Genomic DNA, 14,767 nt, shown 5'->3' with positions numbered 1-14,767 from the left:
ACAAGTTACAGACAAACTCAACTGTCAATAAACCTGTTTTTATTCATACAATTTTCATTTCTATTAAGTGTCAGTTACATAACGTGGAATGTGAATAAGACAATTAATTTGAGCACATTTATTTTTTATTTAAGCAAATACAAATCAGAGATGAAGTGAATATTAATGTAAATTAAGTTGCTAATTGCTAATTACTCTAAGCAAACAAGGTATTAGCAAAATATGTTTTCACATTTTATCAATTCAAAAACTGAAGGGATTTATTCAGAGTTAGAGATATACATGGGAAGTGTGTGTGGGAAAGATTTATTCAGATACAAACTACAAAACAAGAAAATAAATCGCTTATAACATATTGTAATTCGATCTGTGTGTATGTGTATGCTGCAACTGCACAGTAATTTCCGTGTTGGGATGAATAAAGTACTTCTATTCTATTCTATTCTATTCTATTCTATTCTATTCTATTCTATTCTATAACAGCAACTGTCACTATTGGATGTCTAAGATACCAAAGAGAATAGATAAATTTTTTCTCTTACTAAAATAATAAAATATAACATTCTATCAAAGAATAACAAAGATACAATACCTTCTTTCTTTAATATTTCTGTTTATATCCTGCTCAGTTTTCTGCCGTCAGACTGTTGTTGCCAGTTTTTGTAATTTTCTGAGTTTCTCAGCTTGTGTTCACTGCAAAAACACAAAATCTTACCAAGATTGGTCTAGCTACCAGTACAAATATTTTACTACATTTGAAATAAGACAAAACTAGCTTACAAATAACTTTTCAGTAAGATATAGTAGCTTGTTTGAATAAATAATTCCTTAATATTAATGAAAAACTACTGGATTCATCGGCAGATTGTTGCACTTATAACATAGGGAAAATGTCTAGTTATAAATGAAATTATCTGCCAATGGAACTAATACTTTTTCATCAATATTAAAAAATAACTGACTTAAAACAAGCTCCTATATCTTGCTGAAAAGTTACTTAAAAGTTAGTTCTGTCTTATTTAAAGTGTACTAAGATATTTGAAATAGAAACTAGGTAAAAAAAATACTTGGTAAGATTTTGTGTTTTGCAGTGTTGGAGGAAATGCCTGGTCCTCCAGCTTCAGCAGCAGCTGATTCATGTTCAAAATGAAGCAAAATGTTTTCCTAACCCAGCTGCCTCTGGTGAGGCCTTTTATTTCCATTTCTCTCTGCTTAATCAAAGAGATTCTGCCTGTTTCAATCTTTCTGTCTTCATCATATTTTTCTCAAACAACAGCACAAGAACAGACTGGTGAGCTTCATAAAAATGATCTCATAAGTTAATCATGTACTTGACTTCATCCAGAGGTTGAAAGTAAAGAACACACACACACGCATGCACGCACGCGCGCACACACACACACAGACACAAATAAAAAACAAACCAAGGTGCTGGAGGTTTGCCTCCGACCCAAACCACACTGCTGACCACCGGGCCTCCATAATGATGGGGGAACGGGTACATGCCGTGTGAATGTGCTTGAAAGTGAGAGTTTACATTTCTCTCTCTCTCTCTGTGTGTGTGTGTGTGTGTGTGTGTGTGTGTGTGTGTGTGTGTGTGTGTGTGTGTGTGTGGGGGGGGGTGTGTGTGTGTGTGTGTGTGTGTGTGTGTGTGTGTGTGTGTGTGTGTGTATTGCATATGCATGCATGTCTGCAAGCTGCAGGGATGTGTGTATTTTTTCTGCCTGTCTTTTTCCAGCTCTTTCTGCTTGCTGATCACTGAGTTCAGTTAGAGCGAACGGGAAGCCTCAGTGTAGAGGAGCTGCAGAACAAAAGGTACTGATCAATAATTTTAATATTTTACAGACGTTTGACTCAGAAAAACCATTAAAGGGGAACTGATCTACCATTTATTGCTTTATTTTGACCTTAAAGTGAACCAGGGTAGTTATTCTTTATTGTATATTAAAGAATTGTTTGGTTGAGACGAAGATTTTGCAAGAAATTTAACCTCAAATAATTTGCATAATTCTTCTTTGTTCCTTATGCTGCTTATTTACAGATAATCTGAATATCTGAGGATTTGTTAATGAACTGAATTTGTTCCACACTTGTTCTTGTTCCAACCAAAAACTTTTGATGTATTTTATTGGGATTTAAAGTGACAGACCACATGCGAAGAAAACACAAAAACTTACCAAGTATTTTTGCTCTAGTTTCAAATTCAAATATCTTAGTACACTTGAAATAAGACAAAACTGACTTAGCACAAGTTTCATTAGTAACATGGGGAAAATGTTCTAAGTGAAATAATCTGTCAATAGAAGAAGCATTCATACTGTGTTTTTTGGTCATTTTTCTTCTTGACCTTTGGCCTGGTGGTGTGATCATAGTGAACAGGGATTTTATAACATTAGCAGCACAGAGGAACAAAAGACTGGATCTTTACACACAGCAGAAGATCTGACAATGCCTGGCTGATCTGAGACATATTTAAACCTGTAGTGATATTACATTAATAAATTCAGCTGCACAACAGTAGAAAAATTTATTTTCCCGTTTCTAAAGACAAATCTGTTGCTGACACTGCATGGCAACCTGACCCACCGTGTTTGTCCTGCTACAACATGGGGAACAATACACTTTCAGACAAAAAACAAGGAATTTCCTTTTAGAAGATTTTTTTTTAACATTTTTTTGGGATATTTCCTATATATATCTGTCTTATACTCATTCTACCTTTAGAGATCCAAGGAATATTTTCATGTTATAATGCTCAGAAATGTGTGTAACTTCAGTCATTTGTAGCTTCTCTTCTCCAACACATGAGCTTTATTTAGTCTGCTGCTGCTTCTGTGTATTATTGTTGGCACATCTTGAATAAATCCTGACATGAAGGTACAGTTTTCCCCCCAACATGCCTCTGCAGCTCCTTTCTGAAATTTCCAATCAGTTCAGGTTTGTGCATCAGCTCTCCGACTCCAGAGGCTGAGAGTTTTCCAGCCCTGGGGCTTTTGCCTCTTTCTAACCTCTGAAAGCCTCTGAAGTGTATAGAACAAGGAATTAAATTTCTTTTCTTTGGATTTGTAGCCACACAGACTCTTTCAAGCAGAGAAAATCCCTGCAGACACCTGGTTGAAGCAGTTTGGTACAAAACTCAGCTTTTAAAATTTATTCAAGAAAACAAAGCAGAAAACAAACTGATGCATGCAGCTGATGATGATGATGATGATGATGATGATGATGATGATGATGATGATGATGAAGCATGTAGAAACATCAAAGGTTTGGATTTAGTCAGATTAAACTGCTGCTCTGCCTCCATTAAAATGTTTCTTCCTGGAACCAGAACAATCAGGTTCATCCAGAAGTGAAATGTGTCAAAGCTTAACACCTTTAAATAAACCAAATGTCTTCTGGAGAAATGTTTTATAGTCATCTGTCACAAACATCCACCTGCAATTCTGTAAAAGCTAAAAGCACAGCACCAGTTGTTAGCCATGGCAGTGACAGCATCATGCTGTGGGACAACAATCAACCCAGTACAAACTGGTTTTAGACTGGAAACAGCAGGCTAATGCTTCTGAATTAACCTTTGACCTCAGCGCTGTTTAAAAAGTGTGGATGTTAAGCTCAGAGTCGCTTCAGGTGAGTTTTACCAGCCGGTGGTGACGCCGTCAGAAACAGGATGGAATCTCGTCTCTCTCTCCAGGCGTTGACCTCATAATGACCTTCAAACTGAGCGCGCTGCTGCTGGTTCTGGCCGCCATGACGGTTCTGGTGGCGGCCCAGAGGCGACGCCCAACGACCAAAACCAACAATGAATGGAACTACAGAGACGGAGGTGAGCGGCTTCAGATTCCTGTCTGATTCCACCAAAACAAACCTTGATGTTCCAATAAACACAAAATCTTACCAAGTATTTTTGTCTAGTTTACTGAAAATATCTCATTACACTTGAAATAAGACAAAAGTAATTTAAAAGTAACTTTTAGCAGGAAATAGGAGCTTAATAATATATTTTTTTGTATCTGCTCTGGAAACAAGACAAAAATACTTTGTAAAATTTTGTGTTTTTGCTGTGTACATTTATTTTACATTATCTTTGATATATAAGTAAAAAGTATTTGATAAAAAGAAAACTCATAACATCTGAATAATATTTTTAAAATATAAAAAATAATTAAAAATTAAAATATAAGGTTAGGTGCAAATTCTGGTATTTTAAAGACTAAATTTGAAACAATACAAATAAATTGCATAAATACAAAATAACACATTTTAAACAGAAAAAAACACTTTTACAAATTATTTTCAAAACAAAATTAATTTGATTAAAAAAAGAGCTGGTACAGTTTTAAATAATTTTCTTAGTGTAAGTTTACATTTGTTTGTATGTCCTGTCTCAGCGGAGCGGGTCAGCATGCGCGGCGTGGCCAACCTGACCCAGGTTCTGGATGACTGGCGGTTCGACATCCTGACCCAGATGAAGGGTCTCCTGCAGAACGACCATCAGTCTCTGCTGCCCGACTACAGCAGGTAGGAGGCCGGGCACAGGTAGCGCTAAACCTGCACTATGCAACCTTGACAATAAAAATAAATAAAAATGGTTTTTACATATTTATTTGAGCTGCTCTGTTTCCTCCCTGTGGTCCGACTGCCATCCATCCATTTTCTAACACTCTTGTCCCTTAGTGGGTCAGGAGGTGCCTCTCCAGCAAACGCTCCAGACGAAAGGCGGGGTCACCTGGACAGGTCACCAGTCTGTTGCAGGGCAACACAGAGACACACAACCATGCACACCTATGGAGAATTTAGAGAGACCAATTAACCTGACAGTCATGTTTTTGGACTGTGGGAGGAAGCTGGAGTATGGAGAAAACCCACAATGCACAGGGAGAACATGCAGAAAGACCAGGGCTGGGAATCGAACCCAGAACCTTCTTGCTGCAAGGCAACAGTGCTACTAACTGCGCCACAGAAATACTTCCACCCTTGTTCACAACTGAAGAAGTAAAACATCTTTCTACTGAAGCACTTAGGATTAAACTGGGAAACATATTTTGATCTTATCTATGAAAATATTGGCCTGATATCGAGGATTTACCCAGATTTCTGCCCTTATATGTAGACTTTGGACATAAAAACTTAAATAAAACCAACAAGGATGAATAAAAAGTTCAATAAAGTAAAAAATAACAGAGAAAACCAGAAGATCTGACAATGTCTGACTCAAATGAGGAGTATTTATGCTTGGGAGGGAGATTACTGGAAGAAACACAATTAAGGTAATTATTAGACGAGGAACAAATCATGACATTAACGTCTTCTTTCTCTTTCATTATTTTTGTTCAGTTTGTAATCATTGTTGTCGTTTGTAGTTCTCCTTTGTTTTTATCAGGACAAAAACCCAAATGATGAGCTGAACAGAGACGGAGTCCAGTGGTCCTTAAATTAAACTCTTAGGTTTAAACTGGAGAAACATATTTCAAATTTAAGTGAGAAAATGTTGGCCTTATGTTGAGTTTTTCTTTTTGTCTGTATTTTGAAAGCGCACACTCAAATAAACCAGCAAAGTCGCTGAGAGACGCCACAGGAATTTGGTTTCTCTTGTGGTTGAAAGTGAAGTTTTAAATTTTTTCCTGCAGCCGATGTCGTCATAAAGAGCAGCAAACCAAACTGTGACTTAAACGTCAAAACAGAAGCAAGCAGGAGTTTTCCACGGGGAGTCCTGCTGCTTCGGAGACGTCAGTTTGGTCCAAAAATAAAACTTTTAAACACCGGAGAACTCATTTCAACGTTATGAGAGTTTCTTTATTTTCTTCCTCCACACCAACAATTTTGAAAGCTGGTCTAAACCAAAATGTACTTGTAAGAACATTTCATTTGGTGGTTTGATTGTTGCTACAGCATGAGAGAGAGACACAGGAAAACATTCACAGAGTCCATAAACACTCGCACGTAACTGCGATTTACCGTGACTAGGCAGCCTAACATGTGCGGTCCAAGACATTGGGAAAATAAATGATCAAACCGCACACATCCGCAGAACGAACCAGTAATCTGTGAGCCGTCTGTTCCTAAAGCATGCTGCACAAAACGAAATAAACATCTTCAGCAACGAGTTTAAATAACGGTGAATATTCCCTAAATTACACAAAACTCCATAATAAATCGTGACAAAGGGAAAAATCTACAAAAACAAAAAATTACAATGAGCACAAACTACGTGCTCACTGTAATTGTAATTGAGTTTGATTTTATAATTTTAAAGCAAGAAGTCCTTTAATACACCTAAAAACCTCAAACGTGTTTTATTATGATTTTATATATATAAAAAAAAACATTTTGAAGTGGGAAGAAACGTTCAAGATTACCAACAGTTTTTACTCATAAAAATCTGAAAAGTGTGGTGTACCTCTGTTTTCAGCTCCTCTGAGTCAGTGGAAATGCGGCTATTAAATGATTCTGTTCAAGTAAAATCACTCCAAAACCTCGTTTTCTAAAATCCTTTTTGTGCAGCTGCTTGACGGTTTTGATGCTGGCATTTGAGAAAATATAATGTTTATTGCTAGTTTTCTATGTTTTTCTGAGGTAAATCACTTTGGACTGCCTCGCTGCTGATGTGCGCTGCATAAATAAACCTGACTGGAGTAAAAGTGTCTTTCCTGCCTCAGGATCAACCCGCTGTCCGAAGCCTTAGACGACCTGTACAAGGAGTTCAACGCCCTGAAGGAGCGCCTCGGCGACCTGACGGAGAAGTTCACCGCCATAGAAAGCTTCATCGACGAAGTGAAGGCCAGTCGAGCCGGTAACCCCGGAGCGGGTCCGGCTCCAGGTCCGGCTCCAGCTCCGGGTGTGGTTCCGGTTCCGGCTCCGGGTCCAGTCCAGCGGCAGGGTGGACGGAGGGTGATAAGGAAGAAAACCACCACATCAACCTCCACCTCAACTTAAACGCTCTGACTTCTCCTTCCTTCCAGCTTCAGCAGGTCAACCACCCATCCTCACTCCCAAGGCATCAAACTCTGAGCAGCTCCTGCAGAAAAACTTTGTCATCTTCACACTTTGAAAACTGGAGAAAATCTATCAAAATGGCCGCCAGGCAGACCTGGACAGAGAACCCAAAAACTGTACGCAAGTAACACCACTTCACATGTTTCTACTCAAGAAACAGTAAAAAGTACAACGTAGTGAAAATACTCCCAAAAGTAAATTTTTCAATTTGAGTAAATATATATAGTTACTACTGAACTCTGCTGTTATACACCCAATTTTTCCAAAGTGTCATTTTGTTAGAATGCTGACTGTGTTTTTAAAAAAAATCATCTCACTCACTTTTCACGCATTTTTAAGGAAGAAAGCCTTTAATTGTTTGTTATTGTGGAAGTTTCTGGACGGTTTGACCATCAACTGTCAAAACAGGAAGTGAAGCATCATTTAATGGCTACACTGCAAAAACACAAAATATTACCAAGTATTTTTATTTAGTTTCTCATGCAAATATCTTAGAACACCTGAAACAAGACAAAATTAACTCCCAAGTAACTTTTCAGCAGATATAGGAGCTTGTTTTGAGTCAATTATTTCTTAAAATTTAGGGGAAAAGTCAAGTTTCACTGGCAGATTATTTTACTATAGGATAGGAAAAATAACTTGTTATAAGTGAATTTATCTAACAGTGGAACCGGCATTTTTCATCAGCATTAATGAATCATTTAATCAAAACAAACTTCTGCATCTTGCTGAAAAGTTACTTGTAAGTTAATTTTATCCAATCTCAAGAAACTCGACCAAACTCACTTGATAAGATTTTGAGGTTTTGCAGTGTAAAACCTTCCTGCTGGATTTAAATTGAAATTTTACCTTAGAGATCTCGTCTTAACGGCATCAATTTATGTCATTTTACTACAAAAGCTACTTAGGAAAGAATAAAATATAGTTTAGCTTTTCTTTGAGATTATTAGTCAAATAAACGTATGAATCTGTTTCAGAAACCAAAACATTTTACGTATCTCAGCTGTTTGGTTTGTTAGCTCTGTTAGCTAGCGCCTTTGTTTGGGCCCTGAAAGTTGAAACTTCTCCAGGCTTTCAGACAGCATGCGATGCCTTGGGAGTGATTACAAAGCACAATTTTATCTTGTTTTTCCAGAAGCCTGTTCTGTCTCATTTATTATTAACAAAAGCAGAAATTAAACCAGAACAGATGAGAAACCTAATTGGCCACGAGCTTTAAAAGCTGTCAACATGGCTTTTATCCCTGTATTCTTACTAAACAACATGCACATGTTTCCCTTTTTACAGTTTACTAATTAATGCAGCCAGAGGACACAAAAACACAAGTACTTGTTCAAAACAACCTGAATTAAAAAAATACTTTATAAGGTGAAATTATCACATGCTGGGCTGCAGTTGTGTATAATATATACAAAGTAAAAGCTTTCTTTGCTTGGTATAACCTGAGACTGAATCAAAAGCAGCAAGATGAGGGAAGAATCATAAAAAGTGATGCTCTGCATAATAAACTGCACAGAGAAAGAAAGTTCATCTCTGAATCTGTAACAGGAGTATTTACATGAAGCTCTGTCAGATTTCCAGCCTCCTGAAATGTTCTGGAGGTCTGCGCCTCGTCTCTGTTTGTAACCAAATAAACTTGTTTGTTGCATTCATCCGTGAGTTCAGCCGCTTCTTTGATCAGGAATGCGGAGAACCGCAGCGCTGCTAATCACGTCCGAGTGTTTGAACGTGATGCAGAGAAAAACCCAGAGGAGAAACTTTGATCCTGCACTGAAAAAATGAGAATTGAGGGGTTTTTGAATTTGCACAAACAAAATAAGTTAATACTACACAATTCAGTCATCTTTCTTGTATTTACACAATTGAATAAAGAACAATTTACTTAATAACCAACAATAATGAAACTACACATTTTTCATATGTTGATTTAACGTGATTAAATTAGATTACTAAAACCATTGTAATCATGTTTCATCATTACCGGAAATGATGCAATATAACAAAGACAAGGATTAAATATGATTGGACAATAATAAGAGCGGGCTTTTGAATCTTAACCAATAAGAAGTCAAACAAGATAATTTTAAAGATATCGCGATTGCCGCGCAGTTTCTTCTGACTATTCAGCCACAAGACCACAAGACAAGTCTTTGGAGGTGGACCGATTAGGTAAGTGATCTAAATATTATTTTTTGTAGTTGGGAATGTTTCCACAAAAAATATCATTCTGTATGAGAAGTCATTTGTAAACCGTCTGCATGTTCTTTGGTTTTCACTTTGCTAGCTACCGTTATTAGCACCGGGGCTTAGCTCTAGTACAGATCAGTACATCATCGTTTATCAAAGTAGTTCACAAAAAACAGTTGTTACTGATCAAATTTGTAAGTAACTGACTCAGTAGCAATGAGGAAAAAAGCAACACGAACACTTTGCAAGCTAGTGGCTTTTCACTAGCTTATCGAGCTATCAAAACTGCCTCGTTACTTTCTCCCAAGCACACTAACAGAACCATTGTCTGTCGTTATGGTAACGGGTCTGCATTTAGCGTCGCTTACTGAGCGACAAAAATACGAATAAGAGGGATTTTGAGTACTTCGACTGTTTTCTGCCTTATTTTTCCTTATCCGTGGTGCACTGCGCTACGTTAATACTTCTCTCCATCTCCATGTTTCGTTTTGCTGATGTAATGGTTCTACCGCGGCAGCGGCGCTATGTGGAGGGCAGGGCTCAATGCTCCAGCGCGCTGGGCTGGAGCACAGTATGGAGTATAAATTCAGAATCTTATTTGAATCCAAATGTCTTCCAGATGCTCAAGTTTTGTGTAAAGTGCCCTCTGTAAATATCTACTAAGAAGTGTTGATGGTGACGTATGTTTGTTTAAACAATGTTATACAAGTTTTTTTTGTGTTTTTTTTTAATGTAATGTTAATCTAAGATGTCTAGGCACATTTACCTGACTGTTCACTTCTGCAGCAGTGATTGTTGGGCTCTTACAAGTGTTGAACATTTGAAGCTCATTACTTTGTGCTCTTTTTTTCAGATAAACTCTTGAGTTTAAGAGAATTACCACCATACCACTTCAGTCAAAGTTCTTGTCTCAGCTGGATCTCCATTTTGACAACCTGATGAAGATGTTCAAAAGAAGAGGAGGACAGCTTGGACAAATGCTAGGACAAGTTGTTGCACAAATGGAGGAGGTAAGTGATGTAGCCACAACACAACTATCAATCTTTTTGGATAAACTTTTTTAATGCAGAAAATTACATTTTCCTTGTGTTAAATGTTCTCACCTTGAACTTTTACACCTGCTTGTTTTCACTTCAACCTCTACTGTATGTCTTCACTTTAAAAATAGTTGTGTAAAGTAAATTGTTAAACTTCAAGCATAAGGCTTGAAAAAAGATTCTAATTCCATTAATTTCCTTCAGTGTGAAGATGTTGATGCTGCATGGGAGTGTCATTAAGGAAGTCTGCATGTATATGGGAGAAGATCCAGCCAAGCTCATCCAGGAGTATGTGGTATGTATGTATATGTGTATTTACGCAACTAGAGATAGATAAATATCTCTAAATATAAAGAAAGATTTAGATCTGTACATACATAATTATTTCTATCTAGATTTAGATTTCTCTAGATATGTATATCTCTTTCTACATGGATAGATACATTCATCTATATCTATCTCTACGTTTAGATATACTTGAGATATATCTATATTCATCGAAATTTAAATTGATCTGTCCAATTTTTTAGAGATAGCTCTTATAGAGAAATGTCTATCTATCTATATATATAGATGCATCTAGGTCTAGAGAAAGAGAGATTAACTTGTCATCACTTCACATAGGGTGTGGATGAAGCTACCATTGAAGAGGCTATTGGAACCACCACCACCGGCGTTTTTCATCTGAAAGACTTCATCACATGAAGACATCAGGATCGTCCATGAAGGCATCAGGGTGGTGTCCAATTTGAATAGTGTGCCAACAGCTGTTGTAATACTTGTTGGACTGATATATGGGCTGAACCTCGCCTACCCTGCTGGCCTTCGCTACACTTTTGAGGTGTTACAGAAGATAACAATGGAACTGGATGGAGGTTAACTGTCCAACAAGACATTATTCCTTAAAAACTGCCTCTATGAGTGAGTAAATGGACATTTTAGTCCATTAGTTCACGAAAAGTGAACTAATGTTCACTTTTCGTGTTTTCTGTTGTTGTATTCCTCATTGCAGGACACAAATTTATTATTTTTTAATAACTAACTGCAGAAATATGTTCAAGGTCAACTATTAAGTTGCAGTATGTGATATTTATAAGCAATAGGTTTTTCACATATTTGTTTAAACTGTCACTATGATATTGCATAGTAAACAGTAAAACATGAGACTGATGATATAAAAATAAGCTGTGTTATACAGACTTGACATAATTTTAACAAATATGTACAAAAGAATTGTCACAAAAGTTACATTTGGCAGCATGTACATGTTCCATAAAGTTGATAGAAACCTATCATAAACCTGGCACAGCATCTGTCATGAACAGGAAGGAGTCTTTACTAATGTCTATGACTGCTATGAAGTGTCATTTGGTAAATAATGACACTTTAATGCAAATTTGGCACTTTTAATGCAACTTTTGGAGCAACTTTGCATTAAAAGTGTCATTGTTTACCAAATGACACTTCATAACAACATTCATAGACATTTATAAAGACTCTTTTATGTTCATGACAGTGTCATGTCAGTCTTGTGCACCCCCGTCAAATAAAGTGTTAGCCAGATTTCTACAAACTGTGTTTGAACATGTATTAATATGAAATTAATGCTGCAGTACGTAACTTTTATAACTTTCTTTTTACATATTAGTTAGGACTATCAGTACGTTGTGTCTGTATAAGACGAGGCTCAGTTTTTTTCACCAATTTTCTGTCTGATGTTTTATTGTTTGTAATGTAATAATATAGTGATAGTTTAAACAAAAAAAAACTTTTTTCTCAGTGGAACATACAGCAGCTTAAAGGTTGACCTTTAACATATCTATAAAAGATAAAATGATTTAGAAAATTATCAGCGTCATACATGTTCAACTTTTTTGAGCATGTATGCTGCCAAATGTAACTTATTTAAAAAATTATTTTACATATTATCTCATGTCAGCCATATGGGCACCCTGTCAAATAGTGTTATTGAAATCCGACTTACTTTTCTACATAATGTTGTATATCTCTTGTACAAATATGTTCCAGATTAACTTTTAAACCTGCAGTGTGTAACTTATAAAAATTAAGTTCTTTAAAAACAGTTGTATAAAGTTTCACTCGTCTTTTACAAGGGAAAGCAAGACAATCTGTGGAAGAAATCCAGCGCTGTCTTCCACTGACATGACATTGTTATAATGTTGACAAACATGTAAAAAAAAACAACAATTTGCTTACTTGCATACTGCAGCTTTAATGTCATGTTACATGTTCAAAAACATTGTTAAAATCTGAAATACTATTCTATACCATGTTTAATATGTTTTATAAAGCTTAACTATTATATTTTCTTATCCATTTTATATCTTAAATATTAATATATCAAAACTTGATATCATTTCATATCTTAAATAACATGTTTGTTCATAAAAATTGTATTTCAGGTAAGACTCAATTTAAAAATGTTCTGTGTCTTAAATGTAAAAAATGTTAAATACAAAATGGTGTGATTTAGAAATATTCATTTAAATAAAGTTCAATTTTTCAGCAGCACTTGCACTCTTTGTCTTTCTTGTCAAAGATCTTTCTTTTTTATTTAATTTTTTACATTAGAAAGGTATATAGATAACTTGAAAAAATTAAGTAGGATTTAAAGCTGTAACATGTGTTCCATTAACATGATAGAATTGTGTTCGCCCAACACAATTTCATTGAGTAATACTGGCAATGAAAAATAAGCTGGTGTTATTCATTATAATAGTGTTGCTAAGACATAAAAAAAGTTATTGATAATACATAATATATTTACATTATGGTAAGAGATAAAATGTTTGTAGTTTCAACTTAATATTTTCAAGTAATCTAATGTAAATAAAATATGTTGATTTAACAAGCTTTAAGTATTTGAGGGAAAGAGGGAAAATATGTCTGTTCTACTTATTTGCATTGTGTGGGACGGATGTACACAATAAAATTAAGTAAACTGAACAGCTTTTTTCTTTCAGTGTGAGACGAACGACGAGTCGCGAACCGGTTCATGTGAGACGTTCATCTGCTGCAGGAAGGACGGAGTCAGCAGCGACAAAATAAAACACATTCTGTCTGGCTTCTGCTTGTCATATTTTACAAAAACGGGACCGGGTCTCAGAGCCGTGACCCAAATCCACAGAGAGGAAGACGAGCAGCTTCATCGTTAAATATTAAATATTTCAGCTCAAACTTTGCAAAATACAAAATACAAAAATTAGCAGCAATAATTTGGGTCATTTAGTAAAACTATTCCAATGGAGGTTTATTTTTAAAGTCCTATTTCACCATTCTTCACTCCGTTCATTCTTAAATGTCATTTTCAAACATCCATCCATTTTCTTTGCACCCTTGTCCCTTGGTGGGGTCGGGAGGGTTGCTGGTGCCTCTCCAGCTGGCGTTCCGGGCGAGAGGGGTGGACAGGTCGCCAGTCTGTCGCAGGGCAACACAGAGACACACAACCATGCACACACACACCTAGGGGCAATTTGGAGAGGCCAATTAACCTGATAGTCATGTTTTTGGACTGCGGGAGGAAACCGGAGTACCCGGAGAAAACCCACCATGCAGAGGGAGAACACAAGACCGGGGCTGGTAATCGAACCCAGAACCTTCTCGCTGCAAGGCAACAGCTCTACCAACTGCAGCACTGTGCAGCCCAAGTTCCAACAATAAAATTTAATTAGCAACCTATACGCTTTTATTTAAAACTAAGAAAAATAGCTAGTTCAATTAGTAACTGCATTGTTGCTAAAGCATTTAATCCATTGTTAAAGATCAAATGTAAAAGAAAAGAAAATAAAGAAGCGAATAGAAGCGACTTGAGGTTCGGAAAACACAGCTTTTACTTTGGTAGTCCACTTCCGCTTATTGGCTAATAAATTTGCATACCAGCTAAATTTAGCTCTGATCTTAATATTTAGTTTGATGCTAAATCGGTTACTAACAATGTATAGTTGAAAACAAAATATTTGGCGCACTGACGAAATATTTAGCTTCAGGCCAAATATTTAGTTTGACACTAAATATTTAGCTTGCTAACCAAAAGTTAGTAAGCCACATATTTAGTTAGCTGAGTAAATGCTTACTTTGAAGCTCAATATTTACTTGCCAAATAAACATATTAATTTCATATTTATGACTAACACACGTGGCCTAGTCCATGTTTCCAGTTCTGGTCTCTTCTGGGATCAGGTTTGATGCTGCACAATCCCAGAATGTCCCAGCCAAAGTCCAGACCTAAATCTAATTGGGAATCTTCGACTCCTGATTTTAAAACACTGAATCTAATCCATTATGATTTCTGCCCGTTGTTTTTCTGTCATTTCTCAGTTACGTTGCTTTGAGTCTCGTTGTGATCAGTTAGAGGTGTGAATACTTTTGGAAGATTTGTTGGTAAATTCAGAGCTTTCTGTCTGCTGAGGAAAGATTGCCTCGTTCCCCTGTGGTGTTTTTTTTTTTCCACAGAGCAGACTGGAAGTCGATGCAGTTTAAATGACCTCAGAGGTAAAACGGCTCTTTAACGGTGGGAGGAAGCAGGAATA

At 36.5% G+C, this 14,767-nt stretch overlaps 1 protein-coding gene and 1 long non-coding RNA gene across 2 annotated transcripts; both read left to right on the top strand.

The window, feature by feature from the left end:
- The first annotated feature begins 1,708 nt into the window (after nt 1–1,708).
- Nucleotides 1,709–8,645, top strand: LOC148158164 (uncharacterized). The gene is made up of 4 exons (XM_088007796.1): nt 1,709–1,815; nt 3,692–3,823; nt 4,389–4,518; nt 6,657–8,645. Exons 2-4 carry the CDS (start codon nt 3,706–3,708, stop codon nt 6,931–6,933), a joined length of 525 nt encoding a protein of 174 aa, XP_087863922.1. The 5' UTR covers nt 1,709–1,815; nt 3,692–3,705; the 3' UTR covers nt 6,934–8,645.
- A 109-nt stretch (nt 8,646–8,754) lies between these two features.
- LOC148158163 (uncharacterized) lies at nt 8,755–13,184 on the top strand. The gene is made up of 3 exons (XR_015763946.1): nt 8,755–10,190; nt 10,422–10,512; nt 10,842–13,184. It is a non-coding gene; the product is annotated as an uncharacterized LOC148158163 (long non-coding RNA).
- Nucleotides 13,185–14,767: the final 1,583 nt, after the last annotated feature.

The sequence above is a fragment of the Poecilia mexicana genome, unplaced genomic scaffold (assembly GCF_051168715.1).
Source record: "Poecilia mexicana isolate PSO_F unplaced genomic scaffold, ASM5116871v1 scaffold_8, whole genome shotgun sequence".
Taxonomy (NCBI): Eukaryota; Metazoa; Chordata; class Actinopteri; order Cyprinodontiformes; family Poeciliidae; genus Poecilia; species Poecilia mexicana.
The sequence above is the reverse complement of the archived record's forward strand: the minus strand, read 5'-3'. Positions and strand labels throughout refer to the sequence as shown.